This window comes from Bombina bombina, chromosome 5 (assembly GCF_027579735.1).
Source record: "Bombina bombina isolate aBomBom1 chromosome 5, aBomBom1.pri, whole genome shotgun sequence".
In the NCBI taxonomy this organism is placed as follows: domain Eukaryota; kingdom Metazoa; phylum Chordata; class Amphibia; order Anura; family Bombinatoridae; genus Bombina; species Bombina bombina.
Window position 1 is genome coordinate 485,742,853 of NC_069503.1, and position 20,852 is coordinate 485,763,704.

At 39.5% G+C, this 20,852-nt stretch overlaps 1 protein-coding gene and 1 long non-coding RNA gene across 2 annotated transcripts in view; one reads left to right on the forward strand and one right to left on the reverse strand.

Annotated features, from left to right (window-relative positions):
- Window positions 1-20,852, forward strand: part of GALNT12 (polypeptide N-acetylgalactosaminyltransferase 12) — a 109,829-nt gene that overhangs the window by 55,835 nt on the left and 33,142 nt on the right. Inside the window, exons 3-4 of the mRNA XM_053714401.1 lie at window positions 12,591-12,780; window positions 15,061-15,246. Of these exons, the coding sequence (XP_053570376.1) occupies window positions 12,591-12,780; window positions 15,061-15,246 (376 nt within the window). The remainder of the gene's footprint in view (window positions 1-12,590; window positions 12,781-15,060; window positions 15,247-20,852) is intronic.
- Window positions 1-20,852, reverse strand: part of LOC128660505 (uncharacterized) — an 80,233-nt gene that overhangs the window by 51,193 nt on the left and 8,188 nt on the right. The gene's annotated exons all lie outside the window — the stretch shown is intronic.

The window sequence follows — 20,852 nt, forward strand, 5'->3', positions numbered from 1 at the left end:
CCTAGACGCCACTTTGCAATTGGCTAGGTTAGCGGCGAAAAATTCTGGTTTTGCTATTGTGGCATTCTTACATTGTGTAGAAGACCTGTTAAAAATGGGAGTGATTCATCCTGTTCCATTAGGAGAACAAGGGATGGGGTTCTACTCCAATCTGTTCGTAGTTCCCAAAAAAGAGGGAACATTCAGACCAATCTTAGATCTCAAGATCCTAAACAAGTTTCTCAAGGTTCCATCGTTCAAAATGGAAACCATTCGAACAATTCTTCCTTCCATCCAGGAAGGTCAATTCATGACCACGGTGGATTTAAAGGATGCGTATCTACATATTCCTATCCACAAGGAACATCATCGGTTCCTAAGGTTCGCATTCCTGGACAAGCATTACCAGTTTGTGGCACTTCCGTTCGGATTAGCCACTGCTCCAAGAATTTTCACAAAGGTACTAGGGTCCCTTCTAGCGGTGCTAAGACCAAGGGGCATTGCAGTAGTACCTTACTTGGACGACATTCTGATTCAAGCGTCGTCCCTTCCACAAGCAAGGGCTCACACGGACATTGTCCTGGCCTTTCTCAGATCTCACGGGTGGAAAGTGAACGTAGAAAAAAGTTCGCTATCTCCGTCAACAAGGGTTCCCTTCTTGGGAACAATAATAGACTCCTTAGAAATGAGGATTTTTCTGACAGAGGCCAGAAAATCAAAACTTCTAAACTCTTGTCAAATACTTCATTCTGTTCCTCTTCCTTCCATAGCGCAGTGCATGGAAGTAATAGGTTTGATGGTAGCGGCAATGGACATAGTTCCTTTTGCGCTAATTCATCTAAGACCATTACAACTGTGCATGCTCAGTCAGTGGAATGGGGACTATACAGACTTGTCTCCGACGATACAAGTAGATCAGAGGACCAGAGATTCACTCCGTTGGTGGCTGTCCCTGGACAACCTGTCACAGGGGATGAGCTTCCGCAGACCAGAGTGGGTCATTGTCACGACCGACGCCAGTCTGGTGGGCTGGGGCGCGGTCTGGGGACCCCTGAAAGCTCAGGGTCTTTGGTCTCGGGAAGAATCTCTTCTCCCGATAAATATTCTGGAACTGAGAGCGATATTCAATGCTCTCAAGGCTTGGCCTCAGCTAGCAAAGGCCAAGTTCATACGGTTTCAATCAGATAACATGACGACTGTTGCGTACATCAACCATCAGGGGGGAACAAGGAGTTCCCTGGCGATGGAAGAAGTGACCAAAATCATTCAATGGGCGGAGACTCACTCCTGCCACTTGTCTGCAATCCACATCCCAGGAGTGGAAAATTGGGAAGCGGATTTTCTGAGTCGTCAGACATTTCATCCGGGGGAGTGGGAACTCCATCCGGAGATCTTTGCCCAAATTACTCAATTGTGGGGCATTCCAGACATGGATCTGATGGCCTCTCGTCAGAACTTCAAGGATCCTTGCTACGGGTCCAGATCCAGGGATCCCAAGGCGACTCTAGTAGATGCACTAGTAGCACCTTGGACCTTCAAACTAGCTTATGTATTCCCGCCGTTTCCCCTCATCCCCAGGCTGGTAGCCAGGATCAATCAGGAGAGGGCATCAGTGATCTTGATAGCTCCTGCGTTGCCACGCAGGACTTGGTATGCAGACCTGGTGAATATGTCATCGGCTCCACCATGGAAGCTACCTTTGAGACGAGACCTTCTTGTTCAAGGTCCGTTCGAACATCCGAATCTGGTCTCACTCCAACTGACTGCTTGGAGATTGAACGCTTGATCTTATCAAAGCGAGGGTTCTCAGATTCTGTCATTGATACTCTTGTTCAGGCCAGAAAGCCTGTAACTAGAAAAATCTACCACAAAATATGGAAAAAATATATCTGTTGGTGTGAATCTAAAGGATTCCCTTGGGACAAGGTAAAAATTCCTAAGATTCTATCCTTTCTTCAAGAAGGTTTGGAGAAAGGATTATCTGCAAGTTCTTTGAAGGGACAGATTTCTGCCTTGTCTGTGTTACTTCACAAAAAGCTGGCAGCTGTGCCAGATGTTCAAGCCTTTGTTCAGGCTCTGGTTAGAATCAAGCCTGTTTACAAACCTTTGACTCCTCCTTGGAGTCTCAATTTAGTTCTTTCAGTTCTTCAGGGGGTTCCGTTTGAACCCTTACATTCCGTTGATATTAAGTTATTATCTTGGAAAGTTTTGTTTTTGGTTGCAATTTCTTCTGCTAGAAGAGTTTCAGAATTATCTGCTCTGCAGTGTTCTCCTCTTTATCTGGTGTTCCATGCAGATAAGGTGGTTTTACGTACTAAACCTGGTTTTCTTCCGAAAGTTGTTTCTAACAAAAACATTAACCAGGAGATAGTCGTGCCTTCTTTGTGTCCGAATCCAGTTTCAAAGAAGGAACGTTTGTTGCACAATTTGGATGTAGTTCGTGCTCTAAAATTCTATTTAGATGCTACAAAGGATTTTAGACAAACATCTTCTTTGTTTGTTGTTTATTCTGGTAAAAGGAGAGGTCAAAAAGCAACTTCTACCTCTCTCTCTTTTTGGATTAAAAGCATCATCAGATTGGCTTACGAGACTGCCGGACGGCAGCCTCCTGAAAGAATCACAGCTCATTCCACTAGGGCTGTGGCTTCCACATGGGCCTTCAAGAACGAGGCTTCTGTTGATCAGATATGTAAAGCAGCGACTTGGTCTTCACTGCACACTTTTACGAAATTTTACAAATTTGATACTTTTGCTTCTTCTGAGGCTATTTTTGGGAGAAAGGTTTTGCAAGCCGTGGTGCCTTCCATTTAGGTGACCTGATTTGCTCCCTCCCTTCATCCGTGTCCTAAAGCTTTGGTATTGGTTCCCACAAGTAAGGATGACGCCGTGGACCGGACACACCTATGTTGGAGAAAACAGAATTTATGTTTACCTGATAAATTACTTTCTCCAACGGTGTGTCCAGTCCACGGCCCGCCCTGGTTTTTTAATCAGGTCTGATAATTTATTTTCTTTAACTACAGTCACCACGGTATCATATGATTTCTCCTATGCAAATATTCCTCCTTTACGTCGGTCGAATGACTGGGGTAGGCGGAGCCTAGGAGGGATCATGTGACCAGCTTTGCTGGGCTCTTTGCCATTTCCTGTTGGGGAGGAGAATATCCCACAAGTAAGGATGACGCCGTGGACCGGACACACCGTTGGAGAAAGTAATTTATCAGGTAAACATAAATTCTGTTATTATGGGAAGAATGTATATTCACAATGAGCATGTCTAGTATAGGGGAATGTAAGTAAGCCACCATTACTTGCCTGTAAAGAAACACGAGCATATGTGAAAGCTATGAATCCTACCTGGGGCAATAATAAAAGCACTTGTTCAAATATGGTACTGAAAAGAAGAGCAGTCAGATCCATATCACAACCCTATCAGGAGAGCTAAACTGAGTACTGTTTATGCACATATAAAAGATGTCTAAGGCCAACAGATAACAAATCACTGCAGTGAACTACTCTTATAATCTATACAGTCATCTTGCACCAGATTATATGTTCTCCGGTATCCAGCGAGTCATATCTGTCAATGTGTGCCATTAATTAATAGTGAGTGTCAAACATTTAATATAACTGTTAGACCATATGCTTAGAGCAGGATTTTGTGTCGTCTGTAATAGTGTATTCCCATGTGCTACTAAAATGCCAGGAGATCTGGTTAACCCTTAGCTATGGCCTTCTATTGTTGAGCATGTCGGCTATCTCAGGTGAGAGTTATAGATGTATTAAGATGTAGTAGGAAGCTCAGCTTTTTTGGGTACTAAATATATTCCCCCATACATTACTAAGGGAAGGTGCACATTATGGGGAAACCTGGTGATACATGGATTGAGTAGTATGGGTATAAAGTTCTCTATTGACATTGAGTACAAAAAATAAGCATTACATATAACAGAGTCCATTACATCAAACCATCAGGTTATCATTAGGTATTATAAAATAATAGCGGTATTGTCAGGGGTCTATGGAATAGGGTTTAGAATGGGCCCGTCTCCAAGCTACTGGAAGTGTGCAACTAGTTCGCTGAAGGTACCTGGGCTGATTTATCCAATCCCTTTAGGTTTGCGGTGATAGGGGAAGAAATATTTACTCCATTTAATCTCACTCCCGCAGTGCTGACAAGCCAGAAGGTAATGCCCTGATGATAATGAAAAGTCACACAGGGACACCAACATATCGCTCGCAGACCGAGCATCGGCAGTTCTTAATGAAAGCTCCTCAAGGTACCTCACACCAAAACTTAACCGGGATCCCCTCTCGACTGGCCGCATCTCAAGGGGCTCTGGCGTTGAATCGACACTGCCAGATGATAAGATATAGTTTGCAGGTGCGTGAGGCAAAGTGTCTGGTGGTGCCGAGCTTGAGGGAGTCTTTTCTGTGTCCCTCAATGTCTCCTCTAGGTGATCATCTTCAGTGAGGCTAGACGCTCTGTTATGGGATTGGATCTGGGGTGCATCCCTATGAAGCTAGAAACGCCCTCCAGACAGCGATCAAATCCTGCGCAGTAGGCTTCGGGACAGCCGTTGGCTATGACGTTGTATTCCGTCATAACGGCTTTAAAGCCCAGGGCCGTTGTGACGGAATATAACATCGGGAAAGGGTTAAAAAGGGGAGATATTTACCCTGTCGGTTAAAACAAACTGACATTCAACCAATCACCAATCTCTAACAAATTAAAGGGCTAGCTCTGAAACATTTACAAATAGCTGCGTGTTGTTTATGTTTCACATTTACTTGGAATTACAATAGTCGGTTTCTCACTCCATACTTTACACAGAGTCAATCATTAACCTCTCATATGTTAGTTGCCATTCTCATTCCTATTTCTATTTATGGTTTTATTTATAATCTCTTCTATTTATAAACTCATCGCTTTTGACGTCTTCTATTTATTAATTCCAATTATAATTCCGGCTAAGGTAAACTCTTAAACCAGCTTCAATTTGTGATTCCAAACACTTTTCCTAAAAATGCTATTGAGGGCATCAAGGTTTTGTTTACCATAATTATGCCCCATACTGGCAATATTTTATCACTGGAATATTAATCTAGCTGTTATTAAAATATTGCTCACATTTTTTATCCCTGGCAATTCACATAAGCTGGTTTTAGTCAAGTAGTTAATTATTTTTATTAATTATTTGGCCTAGTCTCTGTCTACGAAGGACACTCCCAATAGTCCTTGAATGGCATTTGATAAACCACTCCCTATTGAATTGGGGTATAAAAAACTGTAACACCAAAACCTCTTCCATCTCCTGATGAAAATGATTGCTGATGTTGGACACATTGGTGAATTTGGCTAAGTATATGCCTAGGATTATTTTGGCAGTATTGCACAAACTGGGGTTGTAGTAGAGTTGCCCTGTATTCATTATTTGGACTGTTTTGCTGTAAAATATATGTGTGTGTGTGTGTGTGTGTGTATAAAAACAATGGAGACCCTCTCATAGAGTTTATTTCACAACTAATTAATAACCACAAATTAGCTAGTTTTGTGTTTTTGTGTTTTTGATACTACGAACTATTAAAATGGGTTGAGTCTGTTAGGTAAAATTAGATCTCTTTATTTTATCACTTTGTGTACACACACGCTTCATTATCTTGTATATGTCTGTAAAGCAAAGCCCAATACTTAGAGAGAACAATGAAAATTAAACATTTTGTTATGTAGCTCTACTACACCCCACTGTTTACATAGCATGTCAATAGCCTGGAATTAATTATAGAAACTTTCAGAATAGGCAAGGATACCACATACTAAATCAGCTATTTCAGGTGCCAAAATAAGAGTAGAGAAGCTATTTGTAAAAACTCAAGGCCAGATTATGAGTGGCACACTAAGTTATGTGCTAGCGATATCTGGTCTATTGCAGCTGTTTGCGTGTTTCGGCAGAAGCACTCGTATTACAAGTAAAAAGTAAATGCGAACGTGTGAGCACAATCACGATTTACGCTAGAATGATTACTGCAACCTCAGAGCTCTGGTTAACTGTTACTTGAAACTAAAAACCCATAAAAATTATATTACAAAGTACAGTTACAAGAGGGGTTAGGTAAGGGAACCAAAAGGTTTAGGGTTTATTTAGCACTCATCCCTAAAATTGTAGAATTTAAAAAATTGAATTTTTAATAGTAACCATTTAAAAAAAACCAAGGAGAATCCTTGATAATGTACCCTCGCTAAAACTGTGCACCTAGCCCCCCTGTTTCCTGGCCGATAGCAGCTCCCTCGGCTTCAGGTGTCAGGGACTAGGGACAGTAATAAAACCAAATGTAGATGCACAACAAAGTGCTTTCCGTGAGCACAAACGCGTTTCGGCTGTATTAATCAGCCTTTCTCAATGTGAACAAGTAAGCCGAGGCCCGGGTGCCACCCCTTTATGTAGTGCTGGTAAGGAAGTTCATAACCAATCCCTATCTCACATTGACGTCCGCCCATTCAGTGACCAATCCAGAGCGGTGTGTGGTAGGCGCGATTGTCATTTGCGGCGTAATTGGATCCAACATTTTTTGACGTACCAATCATTAAGTCTGCAGTGTTACAATGGGGACCGGCTGGTCTATCAGATAACAATCCTTTGTAAATATCGTCATTGGATGTAAACAATGGCATAAGTCCCTTTTTGCAACTAGTTACTGCTTAATCTATAGGTTGTTATATCATTATTCATATGTATGACTAATATACACATATCCATAGGCATTATTTGCCGGCTTAGGTGCTGCATGGCTACTTATTTGCTGGCTTAGGTGCTGCGTGGCTACATCAGAATCATAGTATCAAACTAATGTGGCAATCCATGTGTTATGTCAGTATATCCTGTCTCTATCAAGGATTGATATATATATATATACATGGTCGTTATCCAGCGGCTTAGGTGCTGCATGATTAGATCCAGTCCATGTTATGGAACCTATGTGGCAATACCTATGTTAGTTGTTATGTGTTATCCTTCTATAGATATTTGTTTATTCCTTAGCGTATGGTCAATAAGAGCATATTCTCCCTATGTTAATTTAATACAGTATCCTTTCTATTCAGTACGCTGTATAATCCCTTAAGGTTCCCCCTTAAATTTTGTACTGTGTGAGCGTTCATAGTGGAGATTATTATTATCCTATTTCTCAGACATATTTCCTACCTCTCATTGTACGCCTTAGTACATTCCGAATTACTTGAGCATATACAGATTTATAATAAAACATAAGTTTTGGTTCATTATCATTTTAGGGCCCAATATACTAATTTCGGAGTACGGAGTTTTACTAGGTTGTACCTATGTTTCATTTTCTAAACCTCACTATACATATTCTCCTATTCAGGTGCTGCTCATTTAATTGCATTAGTATGAAAATACATATACAATGTAAAAGAAGCTCATATGTGTAGTAAATGGTATGAATCATATTTTTGAGGGTAGTGACGTTAATCTGAGTCATTGGCAGTTGGATTCCAATTTGGAACATTATAAGGGAAATGGTAATGTGAACTTCTCAAAAATATATAACACTACGGGCGGCACTTTAAAAATGTGTTGTCCGTTGTTATTAATTTAAAGACAATTATTGATGAATATCTTAGTATAGTATAAATTTACAGTATCATCAGATATACTTGTCTGTTACATTAACTTCTGAATACATGCAACATTAGAAGTTGCTAGACAACACATGAAGATGAATTTTAAAATTAGAGACCACCTATTTCTGATTTTTCTACCAGTCTCACAGGAATACCCAATAATTGTTTGCTTCGTTCATCCCATGTGGCATAACAGAGTTTAATTTAAATATCCAACCTGTTTCTTTTTGTAACAGAGCATTTTCGGTGTTGCCACCTCTGATGCCAGGTTTAACCCTTTCAATGCCCCAGCATTTAAAGGATGTTGTTTTGCCTGCATGATGTGACAGAAAATGTCTAGCTACACTAGTTAGTTTTTTGCCATCTTTTTGGTCCTTATGGGCATTGCGTATATTACATAAATGTTCTGTTATTCTTGTGCTCAATTTGCGTGTCGTCATCCCTGTGTAAATTAAGTTACACGAGCATGAAAGGCAGTAGATGACATTATCACTCTGGCAGTTAATATGTGTTTTGATTTTCCATTTTTTTGAAAATCTGTCAGTTATAAATTCCTTTTTGCTCATAAATTGGCATGTTTTGCAATGACCACATGGTGTTGAGCCCTGATAGATTGGTTTTTTATTCCTGTTTCTATCAAAGTGACTTTGTGATAAGCTGTCCTTGATATTTCTGGCACGTCTGAAGGTGAAAGAAGGCTTTTCAGGTAGTAATCCCTTTAATCTTTCATCACTTCGCAAGACGTGCCAGTGTTTTTTCACTATTGAGCTTACAAGTTCACTTTGATTATTATATGTAGAAATGAATCTTAGGTTATTTGTCTCTTGTACACATTTTTTGTTTTTGGGTATAAGAAGATCAGACCTATTTATGTTTAGGGCTTTCTGGTAAGCCCTGGCTAGCAATTTTTTTGGAGTAACCCCTTTGAAGGAGTCAGATTAACGTCACTACCCTCAAAAATATGATTCATACCATTTACTACACATATGAGCTTCTTTTACATTGTATATGTATTTTCATACTAATGCAATTAAATGAGCAGCACCTGAATAGGAGAATATGTATAGTGAGGTTTAGAAAATGAAATATAGGTACAACCTAGTAAAACTCCGTACTCCGAAATTAGTATATTGGGCCCTAAAATGATAATGAACCAAAACTTATGTTTTATTATAAATCTGTATATGCTCAAGTAATTCGGAATGTACTAAGGCGTACAATGAGAGGTAGGAAATATGTCTGAGAAATAGGATAATAATAATCTCCACTATGAACGCTCACACAGTACAAAATTTAAGGGGGAACCTTAAGGGATTATACAGCGTACTGAATAGAAAGGATACTGTATTAAATTAACATAGGGAGAATATGCTCTTATTGACCATACGCTAAGGAATAAACAAATATCTATAGAAGGATAACACATAACAACTAACATAGGTATTGCCACATAGATTCCATAACATGGACTGGATCTAATCATGCAGCACCTAAGCCGCTGGATAACGACCATGTGTATATATATATATATCAATCCTTGATAGAGACAGGATATACTGACATAACACATGGATTGCCACATTAGTTTGATACTATGATTCTGATGTAGCCACGCAGCACCTAAGCCAGCAAATAAGTAGCCATGCAGCACCTAAGCCGGCAAATAATGCCTATGGATATGTGTATATTAGTCATACATATGAATAATGATATAACAACCTATAGATTAAGCAGTAACTAGTTGCAAAAAGGGACTTATGCCATTGTTTACATCCAATGACGATATTTACAAAGGATTGTTATCTGATAGACCAGCCGGTCCCCATTGTAACACTGCAGACTTAATGATTGGTACGTCAAAAAATGTTGGATCCAATTACGCCGCAAATGACAATCGCGCCTACCACACACCGCTCTGGATTGGTCACTGAATGGGCGGACGTCAATGTGAGATAGGGATTGGTTATGAACTTCCTTACCAGCACTACATAAAGGGGTGGCACCCGGGCCTCGGCTTACTTGTTCACATTGAGAAAGGCTGATTAATACAGCCGAAACGCGTTTGTGCTCACGGAAAGCACTTTGTTGTGCATCTACATTTGGTTTTATTACTGTCCCTAGTCCCTGACACCTGAAGCCGAGGGAGCTGCTATCGGCCAGGAAACAGGGGGGCTAGGTGCACAGTTTTAGCGAGGGTACATTATCAAGGATTCTCCTTGGTTTTTTTTAAATGGTTACTATTAAAAATTCAATTTTTTAAATTCTACAATTTTAGGGATGAGTGCTAAATAAACCCTAAACCTTTTGGTTCCCTTACCTAACCCCTCTTGCATATATATATTTAGGGTCAGCACCGGATAATTTATCTACCTATCCCTAAACCCACTATTCCTAGTGCCAGTTTCAAAATTTGTAAATATATATAAAAGTACAGTTACACTCATCACTATCTAATAAAAATTATTAAAAATAATTGCTCAAAAAAAGTGTGTTAGAAAAAAAAGTAACAAGTAATGCAGAGACATTGCGTTAAAAAAATAAATAAGAAATATTGTGGTTTTTTTTTAACAAATAAGCAAGGTTTTGTTAAAATGTTCTATGTTCTTATATTGGTTGAAGACAAAAAATATGCCATGTTTCTGCATATGAAGGATTGAGATGACACATGTACAAGAAAGACAGTGTGTTAAATATGTAGATGGGATTAGGTATAAAAGGAAGGAGCCAGTTTTAGTGTATATCATATGTTACAATGTACACCCAAAGAGCCATATTACATAAACTTTAAAGACATCTTTTCTTTTGTTTTGCAAAACAGCAGTTTGTGTATGTAAAAGAGCCTGAGGAATGTAAAAAAAAACTTTTAAATTAATATTTGACTATATGATTTTTCTTTTTCTGGGATAAAGTGGTGCTGACAGCCATATTGATTAAATAAATGAGTTTAACCCCTTAAGGACCAGTGACATACCCTGTATGTCGCAGGTCTTTCTTTGGGAATCTAATTTTTAATAGCACGGTATAGCCACCAGCAGCGAGACCTTGCTATTTCCATTGGTCAGCAGGAAGGAAGAATGGTATAATATTGCAGTCGCGCTGTTTTTGGCGGGACCTGCGCTATTATACCCATGAAAACCCTTAATGATCAGCGACGTAAAGGGTACGTTGTGGTCATTAAGAGGGAGAGTACAACTTTGCAATGTACTTTCAATACTTGGTTTACCCCCTTTTCATGTAATATATATCTGAGAATTAGAAAATCAACAGTGTGCATTTCCATTTCCCTAATTGTCTTTAGCTAACAACTGCAAAGCAGTGTGCTTTTTACCGATATAATCGCCGTGGCTAGCCTTGTTGTGTGCAGACTCAAGCCCTAATTGGCTCCTCCAAATAAAGCAAATGGTGAGTGGAATGTGGCTTTTGTAAAACAATTGCAGCAAACAAGATGTCCATTTGTTTTAAAAATATTTAGACTAGGCTCATATGTTATTTAATAGCAACACAACAGAAATGTCTTGTAATTAAAATGGTGTTTACTGTCCCTTTTAAGCTTCATTCCTCAGCAAACAACCTTTTAAATGGTTATAAATATCCCCATATTTATAATTTAATTATTATTTTTTAATTTGATTGTCACAATTATCTTCAGCCCTGTCTTACATATGTACACAAATTAATTGTATAACATAACAGCAAATATTAAAAGTACAAATGGTTACAAATACAAAACTCAAGCACAAGATATTTTGTCTGTAAATTTTTGCAAACAAAATTTAACTAAACCGTTATTTTCGCTTATATCAATATAAGATAATAGAAAATATCCCTCACTGAATACATATGACTACTCTTGGGCCACACTACACTTATACGTTAAGTGGAGGGAAATACTACGGGAGTAATAAATGATAAAAAAAAGAAAGATCACTATTGGGCCTTAAAAAGATATTGAAAAAGTTCCAATTTATTTATTTTATCAAATTTGCTTCGTTCCCATGATATTCTTTGTTGAAGAGATACCCAGGTAGGCATCTGGTGCACTACATTGCAGTAAATGGTGCTGCCATCTAGTGCTCTTGCAACTGGATAATCTTGCAAAACTGCTGCCGAATAGTGCTCCAGAAATGGGCAGGCAAAAGCATAAAAAAGAAAAACAGTCTGAGAAACTAGCCTGCGGGTGCCCTTCATAAGTCTTGTTGCTATGGTTAGAAATAGGAAGGGAGCTTTTATTTTAATACAGAAAATGTCAACCACACTAACTAGGAACAGACTTGGTGTAGCATAGACTACGGCTTGATAAACCTGTGTAAAACTGGCACCTTAAAATTAGGCTCGGTTTCGTGATTTAGAGCCCCCAAGACACCCATGGGTGCCTCCCCACTTAACTCCACAGTCCGCCACCAGCCATACGACTGTAAACTACAAGTGTTAGAATGCCAATAAGCTACACGTTTCGGTCTCGTGGAAGAATGTTGGTGCCAGTGATCTGGAAACATTTTGCTGTGCCCAAATCCCTGTTCTGCTCCTGACATACAGCAGCATGGTGTAGAATGCCCGTTCAAAAAGTACCACCATGGCTTATCATTTAAATATGGAGATAGCAGATTAAGCCACAGTAAACAATTGTGATCAGGTATAAGTGCTAATACCCCTCTAAAAAAAGCCTCTAAATCCTGCCCTGCAACCTTGTGTCTGCACAGGCTGAAATATTTTAAATGAGATGACTCACTAGATTTTCAAGTTTGTGAAGTAATCCGTAAGGTAATCTCCTAATCATTTTGAAGTCATCTACCAGAATTTATTTACCTTAGCTGATGACTTTACAAGCCTAATTATGTCTGATGATGTGCAAATGATCATCAAATTACTCCAGGATGGTCTTTAAAGTAATCCTGTTTGTTTCGGGAAGGATTAAAAGCTGTGTCACAATGAAGAAAACAATCTAATTAGAATATTGTCTTCTCCACAGAACACCTGAAAGAGCCATTGGAAAAACATATCTCCACTTTGAAGAAGGTACGTCTGGTCCGTGCAAATAAACGTGAAGGGTTAGTACGAGCTCGTCTTCTGGGTGCCTCCAAGGCTACGGGTGAAGTGTTGACCTTTCTTGATTGCCATTGTGAGTGTCATGAAGGCTGGTTGGAACCATTAATGGAAAGGTATGCTTACAATGCATCTAAGTTGATAAAGTGCTCTTCCTATTTTTAGACCTATTTGCCCTAAAGCATTGTAATGACTGCCATATTTAGAACACCTATGGAAGTCTCATTCATTGGAGAAAAAAATTGTTTTTCCATTTTAGTGCATATAATTTTGCCTTCTATCAAGTTAATTTGTTAGTATTAAGTAAATTGTTTGGCAGTTGTAACAGATCTAAGAATCTTTCCTTCATTACCAATTCCTTCACTACTTAACGTATTACAACACAAACTAGAAAATGTACTAATGTCTGCATCACTTGCATATATAGTAATGGTAATGAAGTCCTTATATCTCTTCAATTCACTTCAAGGTGCAGTGGAGCAATCTTCACCCTGCAAAGATCACTACAGAACTTAACTTTGTGATGTGACATGCAAGTTAGAACATGTTTACACTTGTCTGGAGTAAATAATTTATTGTATATGGGACTTCCTATTTTACTGAATCTAACATAACTCCTAATCCTTTTGGCATTTCATCTTTAAATTTGGCACAGTAGTAATAGTATATATACAACATATATTTTCTTGAAAAAAAAAAAGATCCATTTTAGAGAAAATGTCTGCCAAAATATTGATTACAATGGCTTACAAATACTTTCCCCTAATATTGGCAAGTAATATCTCATCTGAAAGAGCTATTCAAGACCTTTCCAAAGACACATCTATAGGTACCCTGGTTGCAGAAATCTTGAATGTTAAAGTTAACAAGATGGTGAAAAAAATGGTCAGAAGATATGGACCTGCAATTTTGCTTAGGCTCATACCTCGGGTGGCCCTTTCAGTATGTCAAATTTTAAAAATATCAAAGAATGTGTGGTTGAGGACTTTGTTGATTTGACATAGAATGACCCTGTTTTATTTTGCACGCTTTAAGAGTTGTTTATAGTCTTCTCAACATATTGAATATTACAAGCATGCAATTAGATTGGTTACATTTGTTAGGTAACATCTTCTTGTAAAAGTTGTGATAACTTTTTCACCTCTATAGATTATAACCTAACTGCTGGAACGCTACTGGTAATGAAATGAAATTGTTTAACAATATCTGGCAGTTTTTTCATCTGATAGTAATAATGGAACACATTATTCTAAATTAATTTGTATGTCATAAAATTGGGCTTCATATATTGTTACAAAAGTACTGTTTTGGAAATCTATATATTATTAAATGAGTATTTATTATGTTTTATTATGTTTATTATGTTTTTACATCCATAACTTTAAACCATGTTGCTATTTAAAAGATAAGATAGCAAAATGGATATTAAAAACAAAAAAATATGTAAAACGTGTATACAAAGATTGGAATTACTTTTAGAGAAACGAGAACATAAGGAAAAAGGAGGGGGCTATCAATACAGCCCTTCAATTTATGATCATCTCTTGAAAAACCCTGCAAAAACAAATTACTTATATAAAATGTCTTAAATATCCCCTTTAAGAATTCAGTTTTGTGAAAGGAGGGACAGGACTTGGGAATTTTAATTTGAGATGTAATAAACAATTCAATATAGAGCCAATAGGATGATTAGATGTACAAGAACATGCATTAGCAGTAGAGGTTCTTACATCACTTTATATATTATTGGGCCAGTACAGTTCTTGAGAATTTATCTTCAAATGGCTATAATTAAATATTAAACTGTTTGCAGAAGGGCTAATACAACCTAAAACTTATGAAGAAATATTGTATGACCTTAATAAGTATAGGTATGAAGAATTGATATAATTAAATTGAAAAGAAAATGGAGGCACAAATCGTTTTTCACAAAAATACCAATACAAAATGCCATGATCTCAGGTTGTAGAGTAGTAGGTCCAAGAGTAATAAGAATAAACACATTACAGAAAAGGTGGTTGATTCATGGAAAATAATTCCAATAGAGGTGGTAAGGGCTACTACTGCAACGGAATTCAAGAAACCAAGGGATATGCATTAGGCCATCCTAAAAATGTATTCAGAAGTAATTATGGACAGACACCATTGGGTGTTCAGCTTCTAATCAATGTTTCTATGGTTTTACTAAACCTTTTGTTTATTCTCTATAAGTATAATCCAGTACCATTTCAAGGGGACAGCTTTATGTTCCAAATTTTGGAATTCAGTATCTGAAAAGTGTTGAGGCCTTCTAGATCAACAGTTTTATAATTTTCTTTGGACTAGCACACTTTTAATAGATATTTTCTACATATTTTAATTTCTTAAATCTTTTTACAAATCCCTACTTTTTGCAGGATCCGAGAAGAGGAGAAAGCTGTAGTTTGCCCGGTCATTGATGTGATTGACTGGAACACATTTGAGTATTTGGGTAATGCTGGGGAGCCTCAGATTGGTGGCTTTGATTGGCGGTTAGTCTTTACCTGGCACGTTGTCCCCCCAATAGAGCAACAGCGCAGGAGATCTGCAATTGATGTGATCAGGTAAGTACAGAATGTTACCTCTGTGTTCTCTTGTATGTATTTAGCAAGGTCAACTATAAATAAAATATCCTTTTACCCTTAATGTAAGGCATAACACAACTTGCAAAAATGTCTCCATGTTTGATATAATTAAACCTAATGGTAGTAGTAATACAAAACTACACTGGCTACATATACAAACTTGTTGGGGCTTTGTTTTTTATCTGCTTTCAAAATAAAGTTTCTATAAACATGCATACAGTGAAACCGAAGCTTTTACTTGGAACCATCATTATGGGCACTCTCCTACATACGACTTATTCTAATGACTACATAAATTATTTAGAACTTCTTGCCTAGGAATATATGTTTTGATCATTTTGACTTGTGTAGAACAAACACACAGTTTAGACATGAATGGACATTAATATGAAATCAGATCAGTCATTTAGTTGAAAACGCATGCGCATTAGGGCCAAAATGTGTACAACAGCTGATGTAACGTCACAGGAAGTGACATGGTTCGCTCTTTTCAAAAGTTCGGCCCCTCAACAGAACACCGGACCATTTTTGGTTGAGAACCTGGGTTATGCTTGCTTATTGGTGGGTCAATGTAAGCCTCCAATAAGCAAGCGCTATCCATGGTGCTGAACCTAAAATGGGCTGGCTGTTAAGATTTAGATTCTTGCTTTTTAAAATAAAGATAGCAAGAGAACAAAGAAAAATTGATAATAGGAGTAAATTAGAAAGTTGCTTAAAATGCCATGCTCTATCTGAATCATGAAAGAAAAAATTAGGGTTCAGTGTCCCTTTAAGCGTAAAAAAAATCTGTTAAAGGACCAGTCAACACAGTAGATTTGCATAATCAACAAATGCAAGATAACAAGACAATGCAATAGCACTTAGTCTAAACTTCAAATTATTAGTAGATTGTTTTTCTGACAATTTTAAAAGTTATGTCTTTCTCTTGTTAAGTGTAGTCAGTCCACGGGTCATCCATTACTTATGGGATTATATCTCTTCCCTAACAGGAAGTTGCAAGAGGATCACCCAAGCAGAGCTGCTATATAGCTCCTCCCCTCACATGTCATATCCAGTCATTCTCTTGCAACCTAACTAAAGACAGGTCGTTGTGAGAGGGCTGTGGTGTTTTAAACTTAGTTTTATTTCTTCAATCAAAAGTTTATTTTAAACGGCACCGGAGTGTGCTGTTTGTTCTCAGGCAGCATTAGAAGAAGAATCTGCCTGCGTTTTCTATGATCTTAGCGGACGTAACTAAGATCCACTGGCTGTTCTCATACATTCTGAGGAGTGAGGTAACTTCAGAACAGGGGAATAGCATGCAGGGCCCCCCTGCAAAGAGGTATGTGCAGTAAATTATTTTCTAAGGAATGGAATTGACTGAGAAAATACTGCTAATACCGATGTACTGTAAGTTCAGCCTTAAATGCAGTGGTAGCGACTGGTATCAGGCTGATGAGTGTGTGTGTACACTGAAGTATTTTTCTAGGGAATGGAATTTTACTCAGAAAATACTGTTAATACTGAAATAATGTATGAGCCTTCACTGCAGTAAAAGCGACTGGTAGCAGGCTTATTAATAACACTTCATAACTTTAAAATACATATTCAAAACGTTTACTAGCATGTTAATCGTTTTTTGTGAGGTACTTGGTGATAAAACTTATTGGGCATGATTTTTACCACATGGCTATCGTTTTTTCTGCATAGAAACAGTTTACTGAGCTTCCCCACTGTTGTAATATGAGTGGGTGGGGCCTATTTTAGCGCTTTTTTGCGCAGTAAAAATTCAGTCACAGTCTTCCTATTTCATCCTCCATGATCCAGGACGTCTCTACAGAGCTCAGGGGTCTTCAAAATTCGTTTTGAGGGAGGTAATCAGTCACAGCAGACCTGTGACAGTGTGTTTGACTGTAATAAAAACGTTAATTATTACAATTGTTATCCGTTTTTGGGTATTAAGGGGTTAATCATCCTTTTGCTGGTGGGTGCAATCCTCTGCTAACTTTATACACTTACTGTAAAAATTTGGTTGCTATAACTAATTTGGTTCATTGTTATTTCAACTGTGACAGCTTTTTGTGCTTCTTAAAGGCGCAGTAGCGTTTTTGTATATTGCTTGTAAACTTATTTAAAAGTATTTTCCAAGCTTGCTAGTCTCATTGCTAGTCTGTTTAAACATGTCTGACACAGATTAATCTGTTTGTTCACTATGTTTAAAGGCCAATGTGGAGCCCAATAGAAATTTGTGTACTCAATGTATTGATGTCACTTTAAATAAAAATCTAACTTTGCATGTAAAGAAATTATCACCAGACAACGAGGGGGAAGTTATGCCGACTAACTCTCCTCACCTGTCAGTACCTTCGCCTCCCGCTCAGGAGGTGCGCGATATTGTGGCGCCAAGTACATCAGGGCGGCCCATACAAATCACTTTACAAGACATGGCTACTGTTATGACAGAAGTATTATCTAAATTGCCAGACTTAAGAGGTAAGCGCGATCACTCTGGGGTAAGAACAGAGTGCGCTGATAATGGGAGAGCCATGTCCGATACTGCGTCACAATTTGCAGAACATGAGGACGGAGAGCTTCATTCTGTGGGTGACGGATCTGATCCAGGCAGACTGGATTCAGAGATTTCTAATTTTAAATTTAAGCTTGAGAACCTCCGCGTATTGCTAGGGGAGGTATTAGCGGCTCACAATGATTGTAACACGGTTGCAATTCCAGAGAAATTATGTAGGCTGGATAAATACTTTGCGGTACCGGTGTGTACTGACGTTTTTCCTATACCTAAGAGGCTTACAGAAATTATTAACAAGGAGTGGGATAGACCCGGTGTGCCTTTTTCTCCCCCTCCTATATTTAGGAAAATGTTTCCAATAGACGCCACCACACGGGACTTATGGCAGACGGTCCCTAAGGTGGAGGGAGCAGTTTCTACTTTGGCTAAGCATACCACTATCCCGGTGGAGGATAGCTGTGCTTTTTCAGATCCAATGGATAAAAAATTAGAAGGTTACCTTAAGAAAATGTTTGTTCAACAAGGTTTTATCTTACAGCCCCTTGCATGCATTACGCCTGTCACTGCTGCGGCGGCATTCTGGTTTGAGTCTCTGGAAGAGGCCATTCGCACAGCTCCATTGGATGAAATTATGAACAAGCTTAAAGCTCTTAAGCTAGCTAACTCATTTGTCTCTGATGCCGTCGTACATTTAACCAAACTTACGGCTAAGAACTCCGGATTCGCCATCCAAGCGCGCAGAGCGCTGTGGCTTAAATCCTGGTCAGCTGATGTGACTTCTAAATCTAAATTGCTTAATATTCCTTTCAAGGGGCAGACCTTATTCGGGCCCGGTTTGAAAGAAATTATCGCTGACATTACCGGAGGTAAGGGCCATGCTCTGCCTCAAGACAGGGCCAAATCAAAGGCTAAACAGTCTAATTTTCGTGCCTTTCGTAACCTCCAGGCAGGAGCAGCACCAACTTCCTCCAATCCAAAACAGGAAGGAACTGTTGCTCGCTACAGACAGGGCTGGAAAGCTAACCAGTCCTGGAACAAGGGCAAGCAGGCCAGAAAACCTGCCCTAAGACAGCATGAAGTGAGGGCCCCCTATCCGGAAACGGATCTAGTGGGGGGCAGACTTTCCCTCTTTGCCCAGGCTTGGGCAAGAGATGTCCAGGATCCCTGGGCGTTGGAGATCATATCTCAGGGATATCTTCTGGACTTCAAAGCTTCTCCTCCGCAAGGGAGATTTCATCTTTCAAGGTTATCAGCAAACCAAATAAAGAAAGAGGCGTTCCTACGCTGCGTACAAGACCTCTTACTAATGGGGGTGATCCACCCAGTTCCGCGGACGGAACACGGGCAAGGATTCTATTCAAATCTATTTGTGGTTCCCAAGAAAGAGGGAACCTTCAGACCAATCTTGGACTTAAAGATCCTAAACAAATTCCTAAGAGTTCCATCATTCAAAATGGAAACTATTCGAACCATCCTACCCATGATCCAAGAGGGTCAGTACATGACCACAGTGGATTTAAAGGATGCCTACCTTCACATACCGATTCACAAAGATCATTACCGGTATCTAAGATTTGCCTTCTTAGACAGGCATTACCAGTTTGTAGCTCTTCCCTTCGGGTTAGCAACGGCCCCAAGAATCTTTACAAAGGTTCTGGGCTCACTTCTGGCGGTACTAAGACCGCAAGGCATAGCGGTGGTTCCATACCTAGACGACATTCTGATACAAGCGTCAAGTTTCCAAACTGCCAAGTCTCATACAGAGATAGTTCTGGCATTTCTGAGGTCGCATGGGTGGAAGGTGAACGTGGAAAAGAGTTCTCTATTGCCACTTACAAGGGTTCCTTTCCTAGGGACTCTTATAGATTCTGTGGAGATGAAAATTTACCTGACGGAGGCCAGGTTATCAAAACTCCTAAATGCTTGCCGTGTCCTTCATTCCATTCCACACCCGTCAGTGGCTCAGTGCATGGAGGTAATCGGCTTAATGGTAGCGGCAATGGACATAGTACCATTTACACGCCTGCATCTCAGACCGCTGCAATTGTGCATGCTAAATCAGTGGAATGGGGATTACTCAGATTTGTCCCCTCTGCTAAATCTGGATCAAGAGACCAGAAATTCTCTTCTATGGTGGCTTTCTCGGCCACATCTGTCCAAGGGGATGTCCTTTCGAAGGCCAGATTGGACGATTGTAACAACAGACGCCAGCCTTCTAGGTTGGGGCGCAGTCTGGAATTCCCTGAAGGCTCAGGGATCATGGACTCAGGAGGAGAAACTCCTCCCAATAAACATTCTGGAATTAAGAGCAATATTCAATGCTCTTCTAGCTTGGCCTCGGTTAGCAACTCTTGAGGTTCATCAGATTTCAGTCGGACAACATCACGACTGTGGCCTACATCAACCATCAGGGGGGAACCAGGAGTTCCCTAGCGATGTTGGAAGTCTCAAAGATAATTCGCTGGGCAGAGTCTCACTCTTGCCACCTGTCAGCGATCCACATCCCAGGCGTGGAGAACTGGGAGGCGGATTTTCTAAGTCGCCAGACTTTTCATCCGGGGGAGTGGGAACTTCATCCGGAGGTTTTCGCCCAACTGATTCATCGTTGGGGCAAACCAGATCTGGATCTCATGGCGTCGCGCCAGAACGCCAAGCTTCCATGTTACGGATCCAGGTCCAGGGACTTTGGGTCTTCAACATGGCTTATGTGTTTACACCATTTCCGATGCTTCCTCGATTGATTGCCAGGATCAAACAGGAGAAAGCATCGGTGATTCTGATGGCGCCTGCGTGGCCACGCAGGACCTGGTATGCAGATCTAGTGGACATGTCGTCCTGTCCACCATGATCTCTACCTCTGAGTCAGGACCTTCTAATTCAGGATCCTTTCAACCATCCAAACCTAATTTCTCTGAGGCTGACTGCATGGAGATTGAACGCTTGATTCTATCAAAGCGTGGCTTCTCGGAGTCGGTTATTGATACCTTAATACAGGCTAGGAAACCTGTTACCAGAAAAATTTACCATAAAATATGGCGTAAATATTTATATTGGTGCGAATCCAAGAGTTACTCATTGA